This window comes from Pezoporus occidentalis, unplaced genomic scaffold, assembly GCF_034315485.1.
Source record: "Pezoporus occidentalis ecotype Australia unplaced genomic scaffold, CSIRO_AGI_Poc_V1 ctg34, whole genome shotgun sequence".
Classification (NCBI taxonomy): domain Eukaryota; kingdom Metazoa; phylum Chordata; class Aves; order Psittaciformes; family Psittacidae; genus Pezoporus; species Pezoporus occidentalis.
In genome coordinates this window covers 451,567-476,771 of record NW_026915376.1, presented here as the reverse complement: position 1 = coordinate 476,771, position 25,205 = coordinate 451,567, and the positions used below count along the sequence as shown (strand labels likewise).

The window sequence follows — 25,205 nt, the reverse complement described above, 5'->3', positions numbered from 1 at the left end:
TTTAGACTTTTTACAAATGTTAAAGAAAACAAAAAACAACCCGTCCTCAATTGATAGGCTATGAAGATTTTGTATTTGATACGTGTCACCAGCAGCTGACTGTCCATGAAGGGTTGTCATTAAATTAGAATTTCTTATACCTTAAATGACGAGATCTTCCTCCCACCACCATCAGTTCCTCCTTCTCCATTTCTCCGTTTGCTAAGGACAGAAACCATCCATAACAGAGGTTACTACTATCTGTAGTGCACTTTATGTGTGTATCACCCTTTTTTTCTTTTTCTTTTTCATGCCTGAGTTTAAAAGTGGGGAAATATTGTCTCCAAAGAGGTTAATCACACCTCAGAGCACCTGAAAATCTGGGGTCTGAATCTCGGAACATGCTTTCGTCTCACGTTTTTCTTCATATATATCCCAGTATAAAAAGCTAATGCATGTTTAAGAAAAAGCAAAACTATTGTGGCTTCTGTGTGTGAAACTTTTTACATAATAGAATACATGCCTTCAATAGAAAATGGTGAAACAGTCTCTAACTACAGAAGTAAAAATTAAATATTGTTAATATAAACATTTTGCGGTAATAATAGGACATTTGCAAGGAAGAGGGATTCATATAGTTCTAAGAGATGTTTGACCTCTGCTACTTCATAATCCATTGGAGAGCACTAAGGTTCACATAAGCTTACTTGCTTTCTCTTTTACCTGGAAGGCATTATTTCTATAATAAATGCCAAAATCAAGTCAATATTTTTAGAACCAGGATAATTGCCATTTTAAATGGGCTAATCTTTGCTCTGAGGTTGTCTGACACTTTATATCCAATGCCAACAGGAAAGAAATAACAAAGATATATGATTTTGATAATTGATCAGGAACATTTGAATGGGTCACATAAATAACAGACTAATCAAAGTATTGTCTAACTATTTAAAAAAACACATGCCCGTCTGCATGTACATTTATTTAAATTAACATTGCTGTCAGAATTTGTGAGATTTTGAAAGAGGATTTCATTTTCACCTTAAGGTTAATGATCTCATAAATAATAATTTGTCAATGTAGAGGATTAGATATATTATTGAATTGCTTAGTGTACCTCTTTAAAGTAGAGGTGTGCATTTACTGTTCTGGACTATTATTACTCTAGGGGTAAAATTGCAACTTTCATGTCTGCCAAATCCTACTCTAAGTAATTTTTTGTTCTAACAGGAATTAATGAGATTAAAAATCTAATATTATGCAGAAGAGACCTGGGATTTTTCTGTTATATGAAGTATCATGCAGTGTTTTTCTACATAAAATATATTATTATCACGTTATTGATAACTGACCAACAGGTTATCTAAAAAATAAAATAAGAATCATCTGTTAAAAAAAAAAATCAGATATGTAAAAAATACATAAGGATCTGAGTCCTGGTTCTTGTTTATGGTGGTGAAAATGATACTTGCAATCATTTACAAAGTGCTGATCTGTCTTGGAGGCAAATACCAAGAAACTTAAGTCTGATAGTTTGGGGTAGGATTATATCAATTTGCAAGGAACTTCTATTCTTCTCCACTCTTTTCTAAAACCACTTTAGCTTTGTATGAAGAATACTATCAAACTGAATATTTGAGATTAGATGAAAGGTTGCATTTCTCTTGAATAGCAATTTCAGCATGCTTTTTTTTTTGTGGGATATTTTATTTGTGAACCAAAATGCCCACAATGTGAAAGATACACTATTGCACAGTCTATGTGTTCATTTGTATCCATATCAGGTTACCACAGTCAAGGCTGCTATTTACTTCAAAACTTCCCATATTCTTTGGGCTCCACTGGTACTTATTAAAAGGTGCTATGGCAGCCTGACATCAGTGGTGTCCCTGCATGGAAACAGACATTCTTTTTATCAGCAGTCACTCTCATCTGCTAGGTTGTCTCTAGGATGAGTTCCTCAGGCTCTGGGTAGTGTGCCGTTTTTCCCCCCACTCTGGACAGGAAGGTAGGGCCTCTGCATGTGTTTAACCCCACATTTTTGCAGGATACTGATATTTCTGCTTTTAATTCACTGCAGTTTTACAGGAGAGTGTGTCCCAGATGTGGTTGCTCTAAAATGAAAGAGCACCAGTGTTGGGTTTGAATGTTTCCCATCCAATTACCAATTGCCCCTTCAATGTATTTTGAAAGTTTTTTTCACTTGAGTATGGGGTTTTCAAATGATTCTGGTAATCCTGGATTTTTTCCCTTGTTTTTACAGGTGACCTGTAACTGTTTCACCATCAGTAATGGAGAGATGCAGGATGTTGGTGTTGGCCTGTATCCCAGGTACTGTGGACACTTTCATTCACAGGCAAAATCTATGTTAGGGTTTGGGGTTTTTTTGTCTTTTTTCCTAGGTAGCTGTAAGGGCCATCAAAGCAGCATTTCTAAATGAGAAACTGGGAAATGTGAATAAATTAAAGGAGGATAAAAACGTTGAAAACAGTCTTAATAGTCCCAATTACAGAGTTAAAACAGTTCATGTAAGACACGTTTGTATTTTATTTTCATGGAGGTGGAAGTCTTTTCTAAGAATAAATGCTGACATAAAAAATGTGTGACAGGGACTAGTAAATGGAAACGCATTCAGCATTGCTTTATAATGCAGATATGTTGCAACCAAGAGCCTTCTGAACTGGCAATTAAAATAAAGATTGAACACATTTATTAGTAAATTACCATAACTAAGACACCAGTAAGGTGAAAGGCTAAGCCTCTTGAGAGATGGATGTTAATATTTGAATTTCATATTATTATTTTTGTATGTATTATTTAAGAAGTACATCCCTTTGAAGGTTTCTCCTTCATAGAATTTGTTACTTCTAATTGTTAATGTGAAAAAATTACTGTGTATAATTTAAAATTGTGTTTTACCATCTTCATTTTTTTATAATACACAGTTGAACTATATTGTCAATATCTCAGTGGGCCTGTCAGTGTTGTTTCTTTTTCTACTAATGTCACACATGTAAGATTTGACTAAGGACACGTAGTATCTTGAGGCCTACATTACTGTAAAGATAAGGGAAAGGTGGTTAGGAGGACATGGGAATTAGTGCTATGAAAAGTACAGAAAAGTTATTTGATTTTCTAGTGGAATGGAAACAAACCCTTTCACATACTTGGGAAAAAATGGAATTTTACTTTGGAGAAATATTATTAGTGAAATGTTTTCTTTTGCTTAAAAAAAAAACAATCCTGACTGCAAAGAAAGTGACTATATATGTTCTGTGATAATGCATTGCCAAGGCATGCCATAGACTCTTTCCCAAGTCAGTTCAGAGCGGTTCAAGTTTTGCTGTAGAAAATCACTCTGAGCTGGGAAAATTGTGAACTTAAACCTGTAGTTTCCCAAACCTAGGCAAATGGCCTTCCAGATGAATTCATATGCTTCCAGATGAAGTTGTCATCAAAACCGCTAGTGTTTCCTGGAGGTTAAATTTGATTGAAAGTGCTTTAGTCTCTTCAAGAGGTTGGACATTGTTGCATGGCTTGATAACTTCAGTATCCCAGACTATTTTAAAATAGATAAAATCCTGTGGTCCTCCTCTGCATCACCTTGCCACCAGCTTTGGGAGCATGCTCACTGATCTTGCAATAAGTTAAATAGACACTCTCTCCCAGTGTACATTACTGTCTTCATGTGGACATTAACCATATATATTTTATGAGGCCAGAAAGATATTGGAAGAGTCATGCTCCTGTTGATACCTCCTTTAAGAGTCCAAAACTGCATAAACATGGTCTGGTACAGGGCTCTGCCCTTTGGCAACATCCTCTGTTTTGCCAACAACAGTTGGGATTTTGAGTCGCTGAGTTAGGCAGACAAGGAAAGCAAATAAAGGCAGCCAGGAGCTGGATAAGCCAAGTGTTCTTTCAGCCTGATGATGCCAGAATTTTTCTTTCAATGGGTCAATCCCTATGGGACTAATGTTGGCCAGGCAAAGTCAGTTATTTCTCAGCTAATGAAGCATGGGACTCAAAAGCATAGAGTCTGCTTGAAAAGAGAGGCAAGGGCATATCTGTGTCAAGGAGATCCAGCAGCGTGTGTGTCTCTTGGGAGTGGCAGCAGCTGTGCAATGAGCTGTGCTGCTTCAGCTGTTACACACCACAAGAACAGAGGCTGAACCAAAATATGCATAAAACAGCGGCAATGGCTGTATCTCTTCTTTCAACTCTATACACCAAGTACTTTGGTTTTGGGACACAGTATACTCCATTTTCTACCGAATAGGAAATATTGGTTGATTGCTGGCCCCTTTGAGCTGCAGTTCCTCTGACAATCAGGGTAACCGATAAGGTTAGTATGAAACTGAGCAGAAGCTGCAGAAATAAAACATGGTCCCATGTTATTAACCTTTTGCTCTGAACTGTCCAGGTTGCCTTGTTCCCTGCTTGCCTGCTTTGCGCTCTCCCCTGAATCAGGCCATCGTCCCCTCCCACCCTGGCAGAAACACATGAAGACACCCAGGCATGGCTCCTATTAGCAATGAATATAAATCTTCTTAGTGTTAATTTTCCCCCACTAACCGCAAGCAGCTCATTTACCAAGGATTTTATTTGTTTCGTAACTTAATTGCTTGATACTTCAGATGTAATCATGTTGGCTACTTGGAAATTATTAAAGGGGAAGGGCAGTGGAGGCTCCTCTGTAAAGTATTTTTTCTCCCTCTCTTCCCCTCTACCACCCCTCACAGCATGTCTTTACTGAACCACAGCTGCAACCCAAACTGCGTGATCGTTTTTGAAGGATACCAGCTTTTACTTCGCTCTGTCCAAGAGATCCAGATTGGTGAAGAGGTAATTAACTTGTCCTCCCTTCCATCACAGACACCTGCAACAATGACATCTCCCTAAATAAAATCCAGACTGCAGGGCCACCAGCTTAATATTTTGATGATATATTGATGCCACTTTCTAGCACATAGCTATCAGGGGGAAAATGATAAATAGAATCATCTCTTCACACTGCCTGGGCCCCATAATCATTACTTCTCATAAATCACTAGCAGTCTTGATAAATTCTTGTTCCTCCTTTCCTCCTCTAGGCACTTTATTTTGTTTGTATTTGAATGTCTTTACCCTGATGGAAACACTTAATGATATTTCTGGGTGGAATGCAGTGTTCACTAAGTCATTGCAACAATAAGCATTTGTCAGGCTGTAACCATACTGTTGTAGTAAACCTTTCATTGACAGTGAAAGTAGCAAGACAAGTTTTATTTTCTTGCTGATTTCATTAGAAAAGACTTCAAAATACCCCTTTCAAAAGATTTCTGATTTGGTCTAAGGTATTCTTAGCTTTGTTTTTAAAACAGCATTTGTACTAGTTTGAAAATAATTATTCCTGTCTGGGTAAGCGTTTCAAAGTAAATGTCTTTTTCAGCAACGCAACAATGAATTTGATTAGTAAGGGCTGCAGAGACATGTTTATATATGTAACTTTACATGCACTAGTGACCTATGCAGTCCTAGCTGTTGGTCATTTCAAAATCATGACCTAATGTAAATATGGTTCACACCTTTGCTGCAAACTTTGGGAAGATCAAGGGCATACGTGTTCAAATTTAGAAGTTGCAATCTCTTTTCCTCCCTATTATTTTCTTTTTCACTATATCCTTTCTCTAAGAGAGTAGGCATCAAAATAAGTAAATGGGAAAATGCTTTTTTAGGCAAAACATTGTGGGAAAACAACAGAAATGCTTTTGCATACTTACTTTTTTGCTAAGAGAAGTCTTTTAGGATGCAATATACTTTTGTGGAGCTCTTGAGTATAGACATCTTTTGATCTGGCATTCTTATTCAAGCCAGATTTTAGATACCTTTCTTCCATTTTCCTCTTGGCTTCCTAATTCACCCAGATGGGTTTTTTATTTCAAAATGCAGTAGAATTTAATGTCTTTCCATTAAATTTCCCATTTCATTTGTGTTAATTATTAGAATTCTAAATTCTGAAGCTATCCTATTTTTCTGTATGTGGATATATTTTTCTAGATAAATATCATAAAGCAATTCTTTTTAACAAGCAGCTTTTATGGACTGGGAGGGACCCTCAGGTGGTCCTGTGTGGTTCTGGAGTGAGCAGTGAAGTAGAATTTCCTTGCAGGCATGACCACCATGCAGACTGTGCTCTGGTTATGAAGCTGTAACCCAGTTTTAGACTTAGTGTTAGTAGTCTGTAACCCATAGAAGTCTCTAGTTTAAAATCAGTGGTGAAACAGATATGGTGTAAGTTACAAATCATTTTCAAGGCAATCAGGAAATAAATATAGGTTATAAAACAGGGCAGCTAGGACCAGTTGTGTGTGAATACAGGCTTTAAAATGACTGCATGTTGTGTGGGTATATTATATTTCCTAAAAAACTTTGCCTCCAATAAGGCAGTAAAGTCAGAATTTTCTGACGAGCTTGTGTTCTGGTGTCTTTGTTGTGAATATTGCTTCTGGTTTTGGTACTGAAAGGAAAACTTGCCTTAAGAAGCATGTTAAGATTTTACATATAAATACATATATATACACTGTGTTAAAACAGGTACCCTCTTGATTTACCTGCAAATAAAAGTGTCAGTCTGAGCTGCATGCTTCTTTGAATAAGGATGTGTCTAAGAAAAAAATGGGCATAAGTGAGAAAGTAAAGATACAAAGTGATATTAATTTAGATCTGTTACTGGAGGAGGAAGGTAATGAAAATTATTATGAGGTTATGTAAAAGTCAGCAGTTAATATTCTTTTCAACACCTAGTTACTTTTTTTCTTACGTAACTGCTACTGCTTTTCCTTTTGTTTTCTTTATGGTAGCTTTGGTACAACTTCTTTCACGTTGCCTTACTAATTGCCTGTAGCAGGGTGAACCCGGTTTTCTTTGTAGCCATGTGTTGAATTTACACACCTATGTACAAGAAACTACATTACCCGTTACAATGTGAGTTTTTATTTATGTTACTGAGGTCATGATCTGAGCTAATGGGAGAGAAAATACATGTTAGGGAGGAATCTGATTGGGTTTTCTGAATAAATCAAGTGCTCTGAGGTGGCAAAATAAACATTGTTTCAAGTCATGAGGCAACAAGAACATGGAAATAATTATAAGCAGTAGAAAATTTGCCTTATCCTGTTCAAACTTACACTAGATTGAGAAAGAATGAGATGCCTCATGTAATAACTAAAAGGAAGTAAATAAGCACTAAGATTTATGAGAAATGAGAAGCTAAGCAGGAAGTCAAGCTTGGATTAGTAGAAGAGGACTATGGCTTTACTGTCCATACAGGAACAAACTTGATAGGGCTTCTGGACCCTTTCCAGGAAAGTATCAGCCACTGCAATATGATGTGTTCACTAGGCCAGTGAGAAATAGAAATATTTTTGCACATTTGTAGTTCTTGCTGTCAGAAACAACAATTTACTCATGTTAAGGAGTTGTTGACCACATATAATCACAGGGAAAACAGAGACACAGGGTGTTGAGGTAACTGGCCATTGTGGTCACCTCGTAATTATATAAAGAGGGAGGCATCAGTATGATTTTGGTTGTAAACCAGAAAAAGAGATATTATTACATGGGACATAACTGCTGCAGTGCGATGCAGATGTATTCAGGAATAACATTTATACCCAACCACACTTTAGAGTGCTCAAGCTATACAAAGTAATTATATTTACCAAGTCAGTGGTAAAAAACATGCAAGATTGAGAACCTCAAAGTTTTTGTGTTTGGAATGCAATTTTTTTTCAATTCAGTTTTAGTCTCATATTTAAGCAGATGATTGTTGGCTTTGCATGTTTTTGACAGGAAGGCATGTGGCATTTAGTGGCTTTTAATTGACTTTTGGTTTGGGCTTTGAAATTTGTTCCAATCCTAAGGCCAAAATTTATATCTCAGGCTGTAGAAAATCAGGATTCCCAAGACAGAAAGTGTTTGCCTGAATCCTTACAGAATAGAAGTGCTAAATTTGATGGTGCTTTGCATTTGGAAAACTAATCACTCCTAAAGTCATATGCAGAAGTTTTAGCCATCTAAGCCTTTGTGGCAGAAAATGTTGCCAATCCTGAAGCACTAAGAAATCATGAGGCATTAACATCAGGTTTTTTGTAGGCATTGAAAAAAGGGATCATACATAATTAAATGCTTTTCCAAGTTGAAGCTTTAAGAAAACAAAGTGTATTGCAGGAATCATAATAAAATACTGAGAGCTGGCAAGATGGAGAAGTTGCTGATCTTAAGTTTTGCTTTGGCAGCCAAAAAAGCAGATTTATCTTTAGGTATATTATTTGAGTTTTATACTAATGTGTTTCTATGGAATTGCAAGCTCTCTGAGGGCAGAAAGTTACCATTTTAAACAAAAATACACTACATTCCCATTGGCTTTTGCCAATGAATGCTTTAGTTGATGTTCAAAATATCAGCTTTCATTTCTACCATTATAAAACTTATTTGTCTGTTTAAATGACATTTCTAATTGTCATTTCATGTAGAATTTTTAATGTGCAAATTTAGCTGTAATAGGTAACTTTCTCCAGGCATGGTAACCTTTCTGTTTTTCCTTATCCATCCTTGCTTGGCTCTAATTCATATAAGGTCCCGTGAGTCTATGCTAATACCCCAAATTCTAGTGCTTGACCAGTTGGTAAAGATCACCAATAAATTTAAGAGTTTTCTGTCCTGCAACTGGCATAATGGGAATGAAACAGGAAGCAGTAGAGAGGACAGAGGAGATAAAAGGAGGACAAGCTTGAGAACAACTGTTGATCCACATTCATAGAGTGGAGGTTGAGGTGGCTAGAAAGGGTCTCTTAACACTCTAGACTCTGTACTGTTTTTTTTTAGTATAATTGAATTTAATAGCAGAAAGAAAGAAATAATAGATTTTTGTGGGGATTTTATTCTGTTTATCTCCACTTAAAAGACTACAGTATTTTCTGAAACTTACTTCTAGCAGCTGATTATAACACCTGTTACCTCCTCAAGATAATGTTAGTTGTAGTGCTGACTATCACAGCTTTTCTAACTTTAGGTGATTTTACTTTGACAATATACAAAGATTTCCTCTTTTTGCACTCTACAATAATGATAGAATCATAGAATGGTTAGGGTCAGAAAGGACCTTAAGATCATCTAGTTCCAACCCCCCTAATGAAATGTAAGTATTGCTAAGAAAGGTAAGATATGGGGAAGGATTATAAGAAGGCAAAAATTATTCATCTAGAGATCACCAAGACACCTTCAGTGATAAGGTAGTCTATCAGCTAATTTAGTTTCTCAAAAAGACAAGCAGCCTGCTCTGAAGAGGTCTTCATTACTTCCCTACCCTTAAGTAACCACTTTAAACAGCATCAAAATCTGTGCTATAATTTCAGTTGACTTTTCATTAATTACTGTCTCTAGGTGGTGTTTTGCAGGCTCTTTTTGCCTCTTCACAAATCAGAAGTTGTATAGCTGTGGTTAGCTCACTGCATAGTTAAAAAAATCGGTGTTCAAGGCCAGGTTGGACAGAGCCTTGGGTGACATGGTTTAGTGTGAGGTGTCCCTGCCCATGGCAGAGGGGGTTGGAACTGGATGATCTTAAGGTGCTTTCCAACCCTAGCTGTTCTATGATTCTATGATTAGTCCTGCTGAGAGACAGGCTGTGTATTAGCTGATAACCAGTTCTGCTCCAAAACGAATGCATGGATTCCCATCAGCTTCGGAGTTCAGTTATGAATCTTTCTGCAGAAAGTCAGGTAAAGTCAGATAACCGACTGTATTCTTATAGAGCACATAATTTTAAAATTTAATACATAATAAAAATAAGAGTTTCAAGTTGCCAGAAATTGTCTGTCTTCATGACAGATTTCAACCAAAGTATGTAATATTTCAGTTATTATAATTCTATGAGAAATTTTATATCTCTGCATGTTTGACACATTACATTTTGTCACATTATATTTTTTAAAACCAATTTTTTCCTTGAGTTAGATGGCATTTTGATCATATATGCTAAAACAGAAAGAGCACAGATTGTTCACTTACATGACCCTGTCTCAGGAACAGGTATTTGTACACAGCCCTCTCTAAAACCCAGAGACCCATGATTGTAAAATCAAGAGGACTTGCTTTTTTACCCTGCCATTTGCATTAAATAACTTGCTTCAAATTTCTACAGAATCCTCTGTCTATAAATTCTATAGTTTATAGTCTGTTACAAAAAAAATATAAATTCAGTCCACTGCAGCATGGCAGTACTGAAAAATTGTGCCCACCTCATTTGGCTGATGAGGAATATGAGAAACTAACCACCATAACCATGATTAAAGAATTTCTATGTCAGAGCAAGAAGCAGGGCTCAGACAATGCTGCATTTCTAAGGAGAAAATCTTGTGAGTCAGTAAGTCTCACAGCTGTTAAATAATTCCTTGCCTTCATAAATGTTATTTAATGTAGATTCTCCAGTTTGAGGGAAAAGATTTACTGCATTCTTTATGAGCAATGCGATAAAGAGGCAAGCTCTGGTCAGCTGAAATAATGTTTTAATTAATACCATACATCCCACATGCAAATACCATTAAGACAACCTTTGATAAATGGGCATATTTCCTAAATACGTACAAGTTAAATGAGCCTTGCATCAAATGAAGGGATCCAAAATTAAAACAAGTGTAGGAGAGAAACTTGAATGCAGAATTTTTATGTTTAAACGATTAAATGATTAGTACAGACTTAGTCACTGTTAAGTTGGTCATGTTTCTAAATATTCTAATTACATTTTCCCATTCAGTCTGCCAGCTACTAACACTTTTTCACTTACGGATTTCTGCTGGCAAGATTGGGAATTTGGACTTGGGCCTCTGACAGCAGAGAAAACCCCATGTTGTTAGAACAGTAAAAGGAGGTATCACAGTAATGAAGTCTCTTCTCCTCCTTCTGCCCAGTCATATGCTGTAATTCAGAGCAGGTTATTACATGACTATTTGTACCTACAACTTATCAGTAACCTCTGTAAAAGAAATTTCTGTTTTCAAACTTGTTCCTACTTCCAAGGTTTCTGCAGTATGGGAGAAAAAAAAATAAAAAAGGCCAAAAATGAAAAAAAAAAAAGTATAAAGAATATAAAGGGATATTTATGTTCACCCTATAGGGTGAAGATAAATAAAGCATGTTCAATGCTGGCTATGTGTTTGTTTTTGCAGTATTAGAACTAAACCCTAATGAACCTGATGGTTTCAACAGTAACAATAGGGTTTAAGCTATTGTCTTAAGTATTTTGACAAAGGTTAGACTAGTCTCACATGAATGATTTTTCCCAGAAAATTCCTACTATCTTGCTCTGTGCCTGAATTTGGTTAGATCCCTTTTACTTTTGGATGACACCTGAACCTAAATCTCAGTGGGACATGGGTCAGGACCAATAGGAACCAATAGTGTTCATGCAGAGGATGAGAGACAGGGGAAAAAGCCTGTGTGTGGAATGATTTGACAGCAAACACTTGCAAATTGCAAGGAGACATGAATATTAGGGGCTTGTGATGGGTGAAGGAAATTTGGCTATGAATGGCTAAAGGATGAGGTTAGGACTACAGCTTGACTAGGAACTGCTTTGTGGGAAGGAAGGAGACAGATACCCTACCAGCGAGGATGCGGAGTAGGACCAGCTGGGGAAAGAAACAAGGACAAAGTTAGTGGGATCACTGAACATGATTTAGAAACCAGGGTAGGGTAACAAGGACCGTTCACTTGGGGAAGTGTTTGTGATCAAATGTCATGAAAAGGTGTAAGAGGAGGAACAGAGGGGAGGGAGAAGGCAGAGCCTGAGGTTGGCAGGATGATGAAATCAGCCCATTGTACCAAGAGCAACTATCTAAAATGCTAGAACTAAGACTGGAAAACAGGTTTAGACAAAAGACTAAGACTGGAAAATGATGCTCACATCCAGGGGTGGAGAAGAGAGACATATTGGAGAGCATGGGGGAGAAGAGACCAAGCTTGGGCAAAACTATTTCTATCCATTCACTGCTGAAAGCTCAGAGAGAAGCCTGCAGCTCCTGTGTAAGTGATTGGTATGGACTGTTCTGCTGTAAACCAGCAATGGTGAAACTAATTCCCTCTAAGGTCAGACACAAACAACCTGGAGCAGAACAAAATTATACAGAATGCAAAACGTAACAAAGTTCTCATACTTTCTAATTTTTGAGTATCTGTGGAACTCTAATTTGACTCTGTCATTAATTGTACTATTAATCTTCAATTATGAGACCATATTTATGTTTTTCCACAGGCTTTCTGCTTAGGATCATTTTAAATGCTTGACTTGCCATCTCAGTAGTATTCTTTTAATACAGTTGTCCTTCAATATGTAATCAAATTACGCTGTAGTAATAAGTGAAAAAAAATCAGGCATTGTTTTAGTTGCTTGTTAATTGCTCATTTAATTAGAGTGCTCACTGATTTGCAGAAGGCAGGTTCTGACAGTGGATTTCAGAGCCATTACTACAAATTGGTTAGGTTTTCCTGTAATTTGTTTGAGTGGACTCTCATGACTTAACTGAGAACCATATGAAAATTCTCCCAGTTAGTTGAAGTGTCTAGGCTCAGGATGAAATAATGTGACCTGATTTTTTTTTTTAGCTTTGACTTCTCTGGAGTGTTTCAAAGAGTGTTGAGTGTAATCACTCAATAGCGTGTAATAGTAAATGCTGATCTGAGTTGGACTGTTATGCTGTTATATTCTTTCCCTTATCATTAGTTTGTGCCTGTGCAGCACTTCAAACATTTGAAGAACTCTACAAATAGTTAGGCCTGTAAAATTCCTTCTGGCAGGCATCAAAGTGAATAAGCTACAGACTTCTCTCTAGTTAATTGGAATTCACTGTGTACAGCATGGGGAGTTGAAAATGGCACAGATGTAACCATTTTCTTGTATCATTTTAATGTTTTTTCTTGTCAATAGTTTCAACAACTTTGCAGTGCTTTTGTGCTTCTTTGATCACAAAGGAAACATCATAGACAAACTGAGGATGGGTATGACATAAGAGTTCAAACATGTATTTGTCAGAAAGTAGAGGCTTCCCTGAAATTTCCCTGAAATTTTTGGAGATAGCTGAACATTCTATAACACCAGTGCTAAATACATATTGAGCTTTGGAGCTAGACTGAAAAAGATTTCATGCACAGGGAATTCAGATACTGAGCTATTCTCTCTCCTTTTTTCTTTTTATTCCAAATTAGGATGAAAAAATGAAATAGTGATAATTTGGGGCATTCATGTTGCAAAAAATATTTATGTGGAAATGCTAAAAAGTATTTCTTCATGGAAATTATTTTTGGCCTTTTTTTTTTTTCCATTTGTAAAAGTAGTCAATTTCTTCTGGGAAGTCATCTGTTGAGATGAAATTTTATTTTGTGCTGGAAAAATGTTGTATCCAGAAATGTTACTTTACTATCCATACACTGAACATGGAATTTTTGTAAAATATACCAACTCTGGTTTTGTATGTACTGCACACAGCTCACCATCAGTTATATTGAATCGCTGATGCCCACCAGTGAACGCCAAAAGCAACTGATGCGCCAGTATTGCTTTGAATGTGACTGTCTTTTCTGCCAGAATCAAGAAAAGGTAGGTTGAGTGAAGATATTCCCTGACAATGAAACAGAATTTTCCAAGGCCTGTCAACAGCTTCCCCCCCTTTACATACTTATCTTTTGCTACTAATCGAATGACCAGAATAGAGAAAAAAATTACCTCTGCCCTCAGTGTTGTTTATGTTGCTATGAAGACAGCTGTGAAGGAAAGAAAAGCAGGAAATGTTGACAACATGATAAGAAGAATTTCTTGCTAAAACGTGCATTGTTTGTAAAGCTAGGAACCGCTTTGAGTTCCAAGTTGTGATTCGGATAATTTTGAGATTCAAGAACTCTGAACATGAGTGTTAACACGACTTTAAGCTGAAAGGAAGGCTTTATTTTTTTTCTGTTCAAAAGAATAATCTTGGAGCTTTTACTGAAACCACTTGTCTGATGCTACAGGAAGGCTATGCTTATTCTCATAATAATGTTAAATGAATTCTGACAAACACCCGCATCAATAACATTCAAGAACTACTGGACATTTTCAGCACTTAGAGTCCTCTTGGATGACTGTTGTAGTTTTTATGCTCTCTTCCACAAATTCTTGGAGTAGCAGGTCAGTTGTAGTAGATAAAATTTTGTTCGGTGTGACTTCTTACTAGGATTCAGCCTAGCCGGGTTTAATTATACAGTAAGTTGCTTCCCACTTACACAGCCTGGCTAGAATAATTTTGGCTCCCAAGCCCGATGAGAGATCAAATGGAATATGCAAAACAAGGCTGTCTTCAAAGCAGTTTATGCACTTTGTCTCTAGTTATACGTACACTTTTTGTTATTTCCAGAAATGCCTGGTTTGGGTGAGTCGTATGCCATAGCTAAATGTGTTCCCAGGAGATTAGAAATGGCAAAAATGGTATTGATGAAAATGGACCATGATATGATTCCTGAAATAATTGCTGTACAGCTAAAAATTAAAAAAAAAAAAAAAATGTTTAAATTCTGTGTTGGGTAGGACAGTTATGTGTGTAGTTTTGTTTAAGCCAATGCACACTCATTGAATACATAATGTATACTTTGGTTTATCAGTGAACAGTTCAAAAAAGAGAACACAGAAAAGTTTCAGGCTTATGACATAATGCTAAATTAATTCCTCTCTGTGTGCAGAACTTGCTGGCATTCTGTGCCTGATAAAGATTACTGCAGTGCTACTCAGAGGCAATGAAGGGAAGTGAAGAAAGACCTTTTGTCTTTCTTTTAAAGATGCTCACTGAAGTGCCGTGAAATCTTAGATTAGTTTTGGGGAAGGGCAACCCTGTGGATGCAGAGACAATTAAGAAAAAGAAGCAGGCTAAAGATTCTTTAAAGATTGCTTAACAGTTTGTGACGGAGTAGACAAGTAGTGTAAAGACCATTCAGCATGTGGAATATTTTAAGAAACGAGATCCACAGGCTGAAGTACACTTCACTGTAACAGTCAACATACAGCATCAAAAAATATTGTGGTGAAATTCTATGTGCATATATTGATGAAAACAATAATCTAATATGTAGGTTAATTAATTTTCTCTTTGAAATTTGTAATTGTGGTTTAAGTTCATATTCTATAGATCTTTTTTTGTCCATTGGCAAAATTCCCTGTGGGGATGATATTGTTTGGAAAGCTCTTTGTGACTGTGCTCTGAGATTCTGTTTTCCTCTTCTCTACAATGAGGAAATGTAGAGAGGTCTATTGATGTCTATGAAGAAGACATCTTTACTCTCAGCTTCAGTCTAGGATGGTTAGATATAGTCTGCAGTAGTCCTTATAGTACTGCATTTCAGTTCTCTGTGACAGAAATTTTATAAATGCAACTGTTTACATGGCTAACTTGGAAACAGTGTGGGGGTTTTTCCACTGATCTCTGTCACTGCAAGCTGCAAGTCACGTAACACTGCAGCTCAGCTACAGTGGGAAATAATATTTTCAGAAATACTGTTTTTAAAATTACAGAATGGCTGGATTTAGATGCTTAAAAGTCATCAGTTGGTAAAATTGTCCAATGATATCCCTGCTGAAATACCCCAGATACCGAGACAAATTACCAAGGCATCTTGGATATATTCTAAAAGGCAAAGTCTTTGGCAACAGCAGTAGTTTTGGGTAATCAAGGGTGGTAGAGTCAACACTGTGATTCAGTAAATATGGGAATTTACTGTTAGCTGATTATATTACAACATTGGTTTGCAAATATGATGGCTTAGTCAACAGCAATCTACCTCATAAGTCTTTGTTACAGGTGAAAATGCACGTTCCAGTTTGGCTAAGAGAAGCTTTATGCCTTCAAGTAAGTTCTTAGGTGTTGAGGATTTTTTCAGTCGTAGTCATCTCAGCAAAAAATCTGGAATCCTTTTTCTAACAAACACTTACAGAGGTTGTAGCTTCTTCTTACTCTCAAATTCCAGTCTTGCTGAGTGTGCCTGCCAGCTGCTGAACAAACTAGTGTACCATTGAAAGCAGAGGAATCACTCCTGAAGTGCACACTTCAATTTATGGTAAAAGCGTAGGGCAAGTAATTTCCATTGTAGCTTTTATACTACATATTTTGTAATCCTTTAAAAGTAACGTGTGGGAAGTATACATTTAAGTTTCCATGAAGGGCATATAAACTTTATATGTATTAGTACTTAGTTACATACATACTTATTTATTCATATTCACAAAAATACTTTGCAGGTTTCTTATCAATGAAATATATGTCTCTTGCTGTATTTTCTAAATCCTTGTTCATTTAGTCTTACATGCCCAAGCGAAGAAGGAAGGTGGTATCAAGTTTCAGTTCTCAAGTCAGTGACTGACTTTGTAAGTGACCTTGGGTAATTATTCAAAATCAACCTTCGTGTTTTCCAAAACCCTGCCCTTATTTTTCAAAATTAGTGAGAAGATACCATTTCAATTGGAGCTGAACAGATTTTTGTCTAGAAACTAGATCAGTCTTTATATCGGGACCATTTTTGTGAGTGTTCGGTGAAGCTGTTTTGCTCAGTTTCCCCAAATGCAGCAGTTTGTACTTCTGCTGTGTATTCTGGTGTCCAAAGGATAATAAAGATGGTAAATTTTCTAAGGTCCTTTAGCATTAAGTGCTGGATTTGCTTTATTGAGAATGATTCCTTGAAATGGAATGGTTTCAGGTTTAGTTGTGTGCTTTATCCAGTTCCTATTGTCACATGGTTGGATACCACCAAAAAAGCAACACCACCCAAACGAAACAAAAAGCAAGAAACAAACAAACAAAAAATCAAATCACCCAAACAAAAAAGAGGGTAATGTTTTCCTTCAGAGACATTATATACATAATCAAATAAAAGATTTAGCCTACAAAATGCTATAATTTCTCCTAACTTTAGTTAGGTATCTAATCTAAGCCAAATTTTAGCTTTTCTGTGTACCCAAAGAAAAGACAAAGAGCTCATTCATACTGTCTTGCAGTAGAAATCTAAGAAAACTGGGTTGGTTATAAGAGGTTTAAGGAGTGCTGTCAAGTAAATATCCACTCTTTAGACAGATAAGGTTGGGTGAGATGAATTGTGCTGCTCCATGAAGTATATATAAACACAAAATCAAGAATCACATTATTATGTTTTTGTGCTGATGCGGATAGCAGAGTGCAGTTGCAATTACATTGGTTTCAATATACTAAGATCCAGACTGTGAGTAAAATTAATTTATTTGATACTCCACGCGTTTGTCTCTGGCTGCTGCTGTAGACAAATATATCTTACAGCCAGTATCACTGCTTCTTCGCTGTTATTTATGCTAAAAATTATTAAACTGTGATAGTAGTTTGTCGCGGTTTAAACCCAGCCAGCAACCCAGAACCACACAGCCGCTTGCTCACTCCCCACCTTTCTTCCCCCGCTCCCAAAGGGATGGGGAGGAGAATCGAAAGAATGTAACTCCTACAGGTTGAGATAAGAGCAGCCCAGTAACTAAGGTATAACACAAACCACCACTGCTACCACCAATAATAATAATGATAAGGGAAATAACAAGGGAAGAGAATACAACCGCTCACCACCTGCCAACTGGTACCCAGCCTGACCCGAGCAGTGATCTAACCCTTCCGGGTAACTGCCCCCAGTTTATATACCGGACATGGCATGCTGTGGTATGGAATACCTCTTTGGCTAGTTTAGGTCAGGTGTCCTGTCTCTGCTTCCTCCCAAAGTATGGAGGTGATGACACTAGGAATGCACCCAGTGTGTCAAGCCTGTGCCAAAACCACTGTGTCAAAACCACATCACTGCACCAGGTACTAAGAAGGAAAAAAATGACTGCTACTGCCAGACCCAGGACATATTTACATCATAATACAGTCACAGTTTATTTTGTGTAAAAACGAGTAATGTGGCAAAGTGCTCTTTTGCCATTATAGGTTATGATTCTGCTAGGGCTTTTTTTGTAGTATTTCAGGTCTCTGGTGAGCTATGGTTTAAAAGGCAACTTGTCTATGAAGAAATAGTCTTTATTTCTCATTTAATGAAATATTTCATGTCACAGCTATATAAAACAGCAAAATACACTCTTATGCCAGCAATGACTTCAAAATTCAGTCCCTTGGTCTATCTGGCTAGATACAGCGACTTCATACAGCATAAGAATCTTCTCTAACCACTGCCTTGTGCTGGAGTTCACTTGCATAGTTATCTAGATCTGGGACTATATTATGACAAAGGCTGTATTTCAACTGAAAGAGGCTGCGGCCCAGCCACAGGGACCTTGCTGAAGTTCTTGAAGTTGAGCATTGACCAACCGATGCACACTCGGTGTGTGCAGACCAGACGGAGAGGTCCATGGCTGTGCAGTCACAATTGTATTGTATATTGTGACAACAAATGTTCCTCACTGGTCACTGTTGAAAAGACTTTAAAATGAATCCCTGTTTGCTCTACAGTAGTTTTTCTATCTGCCTCTCCAAATGTGAGCACAGCCATGGAATAATCCAGGTGCATAGCTGTCATCAAGGATGAGAAAATACAGAGGCAAACAGTGGCAACTAGTTGGACCTGTGGATCTCAATTCTTGTTACCTGGGCCTCAATGTCAGCTGCCTTTTGATTCTAAGATGTCATAGTATAATGCTGGCCCATGTCTTTTAGCAACTGATCAAGCAGCCTGGCTGCTGATTTGAGAAGGGAAGAGTAGCAAGGGCTAACACAGTGCAAATGGGGTGAGATAAGATTAAGGTGAACCTTTTGGTAGTACAGTTACTGCCAAATTAAATGGCACCAGCTACAAATCTAAACAATACTTTTAATTGATCTTTGGCCAATTTGGGGAAAAAAAAAGTCAAATCAGTAACCAGAAGAGGGAAAAAAACATATATTTCTAAAAGTCACTCATGCAATATTTCCTCACTGTAGCAATTTGTTATTGCTACTGTAATGTCTTCGGTTCACTGTACCTCTGACAGCTTTATATGTTATTATTTGTTCCATTTGAAGATCAATCTCTACTGTAATTCAGAAATGTGTGCCTTCCTAAAAGCTGAACTCTTGGCAATGTTTTATCATTCCAGCACATAAAAGTCCCTTGTATTAATTATAATTAAAGATGGGATTACATTGATGACAAACATTTTAAATGGAGAACAGTTTTTTCCACAGTCATGAGCCAGACTATTGTTCATGTTCTACGTTTTCAGCCAAGGATTTCAGGGACATTTGCGCTTATAGAATCACTTTGTTAAGAGTCGTCTTTCTCCTTTGGAACCAGGATTTACTATTTTAGTCTAGCTTGGTTTTTGGAAGGCTTTTATTTATTGCAAGGTCAAAAGCAATGGATTTAAATCTGAATTGTTTTTATATTTGGCTATTATTTGATAGTTGCCGAAGTTAAGAATAATGTAGTGCCAGTAAGTATGTTATTCATTTAATCAGCTTTGCCTAGTACTTACTTATATTGCATTCTGAGTTTTGGTAGAGAATATCATAAGTCCAGTTTCCAGCTCAAGGGCTCTCAAAATTAGGTCACATGAACAGCAGCCAGGCCATTTATAGCCACATAAAAATGTCACCTGCAACTCTGAGGCTCGTATTGCACTTCCGTACAACAACCAGCTCTTTTATTAAAAAAGTTCCCAAACCTGCTAGAAGATTTGACAATCTTTTCCTATCCTAGGAAACAACACAATTATAATCTTGGAATTTCATCAAATATAAATGGTACTTTACATAAGTTACTAAAATTTGTTGCTAGGGCTTATGTTGATGGTTGACTTGCCTTACTAACATTTTTGAGAGATTCTTGAATATGGCCAAGGATAGAATTCACACAACATTTTCACCTTTGCTGGCACCAAATATGAATATCCGTACTGCTGAAGAACATGTGCTTAAATAACAGAGGCCTTTTTATATGAAAACTATTATTATTGACTGTTTTGAATTAGCATGTAAGTGCTTCATGTAAGATCACTCTACTGATGTTGTTACAAAAATATCACCCTCCTTCGGGGAGCATATATTTAGGACACAGGAAATACAAATTTATATGATAAGAAATGCCTTTGTAAATTGCTGAATTGTCTAATTCCAGAAGTTTGTGTCCCAGTTTCCCCAATGTTGATTTATTTTCAGGCATTTAGGTTCTCACTTGATCTTAAAGATGAGATCTCCAAATTAATTCAAAAGATGAAGTCTGGTAAGCAAAGATTGAATACTGTTGTTGAAAACAATCTGTTCATACAGCTAATTGAAAATAACCCACTTGATCAAAGCAAAGAATAAAGTAGGAGCATCTGTATCTCTAGCCATGATTATAAGGCACTTGCTAAGTACTAAGGTTCTAAAGGTGTGTTAAAAAAAATAGATCAGGACATTGTTCTAACAAAATGCTGGTTTAATCTGTTTTCTAGCAAAATAGAGTTTGCAATAATTTATTTAGAAATCATCTGTTACTTCCTCATCTTTTTTACTGCCTTTGAAGCAAACTAGAGAAGGAAGCCAAGCCAGAGCTCAGTCATGTTTCACTGACCTACCCTTTTAGCCCAATGCTCACATAACCAGTACTTACAAAAGCCAGTGGTAGTAATTAGCAGTCCACTGGGACACAGTGATGATTCTTTCAATAGATTCCCATAGGCTGATTAACAGTTCCTTCCTTCTGGCAAGATATTTGGTAGTGACATAAATCCTGGATTGGTTCCTGAAATCCAACAGTCATCTAACACTCTTCTGTTCCCTTTCAGAGGATTTCAGTCTCTTGGGATGTATTTCCAAGGACAGAGGGCTTTTCTTTTTTAGTAGTGCCAAAAATGACACTAATCCCCAAGGCAACCACTTCTAATTTCTGGGCTGTCTTGTTCACTAACAAAGGCATCATCTTTTCAGCTTCCTAGTATTTGTTACACGACTTTAGAGGTTTCTTCCACCTTTCAACATTGTACTTTTTTTTTCTATCAAAGGGAAGTCCCACAGGCAGTGACAAACAGACTGTGGTCATTTTTCCATGACAACTTGCCACCCAGTTGCTTCAGGACCACCTCAGTGTGCTTTGGTCATGGTTTGGCAGCAGTTAGCTGAAGCTCTCTTGGGTTGTCAAAGGTCACAGGAAAGATATTGCTGGTCTTATAAACAGACATGAGTTCAAGACTCTATGCAGACTTCTTGCTTGTTCAGGAGATCCTTGACAGGGAAACGTGTCAATTTAGTCCAACAGGTTCATATTTGGAGGCAATGTTGGGGTGTGGCAGCCTCATAGGATTCTACCTTTCTGCTCATCTGAGTGGACCAGAATCTCATTCTTTTCAGACCCAGCCATCTAAGAGGAAATGTGAATCTTCTAGCAGATATTTTAAGCAGAAATACTGTTTTGCCAAGAGGAGGGAGCCTGCTGTCATTACTGTTTCAGGCTGTAGTGGCTAGAAGTGTTGCCCCTTTCCGGACATCTAGCTTCTTTTGGGCAGTTGTTAGAACTAGTTATTACTGTTATTTCCTTTTTTTTTCAGATGGTGTCATTCTTATAAATATCACTATTTGGTCTCTGCTGAATGCTAAGCAGAAAAGGCTTATTCTGTGTTAGCAATCCAAAATAAGCAAATAGAAGATACAATATGCTGAGAGAAACAGCAGTAATTTAAAACATAGGACTAGATCAGACAAATCGTTTTTCAAATGCTTTTTCCTGCAGTGATTTTGGGGAGACTAGTTCACAGTTTTTTCCTAAATATATCTTGAAGCCAGTTGTTGCTTTATCTGATCTTGGATCTCTGAATTCTCTTTCACTGAGTTTGGTATAAGGCCTTGTGTGCTTCAGCCCAAGAAGGTGGTTTCTAATATCAGTAGTACTTAAGGGAAGAATCTTGAATGTGGGTTCCTTTTCCTGATCTGTTTATCAGTCACTTTCTTTTACTCTGCAGGATGTTTGGTCTTTTTAAATCCCATGAATTTGGTAATTTACTTGAAATTTGATAGGTTTCAATTCAGTTCCCATCTCAGAAAAAAAAAAAAAAATATAATCACAACTTTAAACTGCAGAGTTTCCTGGATTGAGTAGGATTCACTTTACTGGGCTTAAAAATTGCTCCTGTTGAAGGTCTTCTACTTTGGACAAAATGATCAGAGCAAGAATGATATTTTATTATAGGTGTTGGCCCACTCCCTATGGGGTAAGGGAACCCCACAGTTCTGTCAATGCTTCAGGCAATGGGTGAAGTTCCATTGAGTCCAGGATACAGACAGTTCACCATATTTTTTTTTTTTCTAGATTCCTGCTCCAAATCAAATAGAAATAGGAGTGTGGATCTTTTTCTTCCCATGTATATATTTTAACTAATGGACTATGAATTTTAAAGAAAAAGGAGATGAAAATGAGTGGAAATACCTTTTCTCATTAGTTCTGTGGATGTAAACTAAATCTTTTTCTGACAAGGAATTAATTTTACCGTTTACTTTTAAAGGCCCAAACCAGGACATCAACAGTATGTGGGCTGATTACAGCTTCAGCCTTTCCTGTCGTGCTGTATGTTTTGGTACCTCCATTTCACTGTTTTCTCTCCCAGTAGACTCTTTGAGATGAGTACTCTTCTTACTCTGTACAGTCTAAAAGCCTGCAGAACAGTGTAGCTGTGATTCTGATACTGCCAGGTTTAAATAATAGGAACAGTAAAGTCTACAAAGATTCTGTGTCACACCAATATGGAGGAAGAAAACAAGAAGGAAAAGGACTCTTTATCAGAAATTTGTGCGTAACTTGAAATAACACACGATTTTATTGCTTCACTGAATTTTTTTTGCAATCTTCAAGTAATTTCAGTGAAAACTTTTGTCATTTCAAAATGCATTCTCTCTTGAAGATATCAACCAAAACTAGTCTAGAGGAATTTTTTTTTGTTCTGGAAAGACATCTTTTTTCAGTTGTGGTTCTTATGATGCCTCTTCTTCGTATCAGTGCATCCCATGTCTTTCTCTTCAGACTCTGAATATACTGTCTTCATACTCCATATTTCTGGTTTCTAATGCCAGCCTGATTGTATACTATATACTTTCTTTACAATGTTAGGTGGTTTGTCTTCTTTTTGTTTTATTTTCCTTAGCTGAAAATTGTGCTGATAAATCTCACCTTTCTTATGGTATATTTTTTTGTGAGATCAGTTATTGCCCATACAATGCCTGGAAATCACTGGATTAAGTACTACATGTGCAGTAGGTGCAAATGCATGGTAAAACAAAAGATTAGTTTTATTGCTATACCTGTTGCTGTAGTTCCCTGATAATTCCAGAGAAGAGGAATAATGAGTGGTTTTGTAAAGTGGACTTGTGCACAGTGGGCCCTGAAGTAAGATCATGTTTTTTACAGTGTGTGGATCGACAATGGGTTAAAAGAAGCTTGGAAAAAAAAAATAAATTAATCTAGTAGTCCAGGTTTTAATCTAGTAATTTGCCCCATTGGTAATTCTATAAACTAAAAAATCTTAGCCTGTCCACTTGCCAGGAGGAGCAGTGTGTTCTGTGATCCATTTCACTGTGATTACTTTTTTGTGGTGAATTGGCCATGTATGTACAGTAGGTAAAAACAAGTCTTAATGGGGAAAGCAATATTGTATGCATATTGATTGATTGATTGATTGATGGCTTGGCTTCACGAGCGAAGACTTGGGAAGGGCTTTAACCATGCTTTCTACAAGCAGGATGACCAAGGGCATGTGGGATATACAAATCTGGTTGGAAAAAAGGGTGCTTAGGCACTCAGCAAGTGTCCGACCACGACTGTCAACTCCTGAGCTAACTCGAGCTACCCATGCGCTGGTCCACCCACATGCAAGGTTGGATCTGCAGCTTCCCATGCACCTTGTCACCTACCGTTTTGACCCTTGCCTGTCCATACAGACAAGTGAGAGTGAGCCCTTCCAGCCTGCAGTGGATTTTTTAGGTGAGGCGCAGCTTGCGCAGAACTGGCCCCACCGTTTACACCTGAGGTTTAACTGCCACGGCCTAGTATGCATGCATATGTGCATTGACCACATGGGAGCAATTTTCAAGGTATTGTACCTTTTAGTGAGCAATGTATTACACATGCAGTACATGGTGGTGGTACTTGTCTTTTGCTGCTATTTATTTTGTGATCTTTGGAAAGTTATGTACAGCTTTGTTTCATATCTCCTTCCATAAAACAGATATGGGGCTTTGGCTGAATTCATACGAAGCGCCGTAGATTGAGAAAAACAAAATAAGGCTCTTCAGTGCCTATATCAATTCCAGTCCTTAACGAATATCCTCTGAGGTCTATTAAAGCAAGAATTAGCTCACCTGAATAGCAAGGAAGTAAATAATTTTTGAGACTGTAAAACTACAGACTGAATGCTTTGGATTTAAAAATCACTATTATGGCACATCAATTTCTTGCCATGAATTTAATTAATATCACAACAGTGCGGTAACCAAAGCTGTAGTTGTAAGTTTTGCATTTGTGAGCTTTATTTTTAGACATGAATAGGAACTTTTTGTTGTGTAAAAGGCAGAAGGCTTGAAAAGGCTGAATTTACTCCAGCCATGTGAGTTACAGCAGAGCACTGTGTGATTTATTGACCCATTGCAGGATATCCTGTTATTTTCCACAGGGTTGCTCAGTAAATTCTATGAAAGCTGTTGATTACACTGCAAGCGGTGATTTGAATTGGGGAGTGTGATAAAACAGTATATCTCCCAAGATTTAGCTGACCACAATCATTCAGAAAAATATGTTGCTGCATCATATTGCTTTAGAACTCATAAGGTATGAATCTTTGTCTTAGTGCTGACAAGTGCTGGATATAAATGAAAGTTTCTTCATTTCCTTTGATAATATCTAGACAACTGGATTTTTACTTTCAAAATATTTCTAGTGTACAACTTTGTGTGAAATTTGCATCATTCCCATGCTCAGAAGTCATCTTTCAAAGCTTTGAAAGCTTTTGATGTTACTGCCTAATAATACAGTAGTTTGAATTCATAGGCACTTAGCTGAGGAGAGAAAGATATCGTGAAGTTCAGTTCCTAGTACCCTGCATTTGGTTAATGAAAGTGGGGATCCGTGCAAAGTGAGCTTCTTCTTTCCTACCTTAAACCTTCACCGTCAAAGAAATTTAAAAAAGAGGGGATAAGATAGTATGCTTTTTGAGAGGTGAC

At 37.1% G+C, this 25,205-nt stretch overlaps 1 protein-coding gene across 6 annotated transcripts in view; it reads left to right on the top strand.

Moving 5' to 3' along the window:
* Positions 1–25,205, top strand: part of SMYD3 (SET and MYND domain containing 3) — a 402,483-nt gene that overhangs the window by 314,917 nt on the left and 62,361 nt on the right. For all 6 annotated transcript variants that reach the window (XM_062629465.1, XM_062629464.1, XM_062629467.1 and 3 more), the window contains 3 exons: positions 2,243–2,310; positions 4,722–4,824; positions 13,502–13,612. In XM_062629465.1, coding sequence (XP_062485449.1) covers positions 2,243–2,310; positions 4,722–4,824; positions 13,502–13,612 — 282 coding nt within the window. The remainder of the gene's footprint in view (positions 1–2,242; positions 2,311–4,721; positions 4,825–13,501; positions 13,613–25,205) is intronic.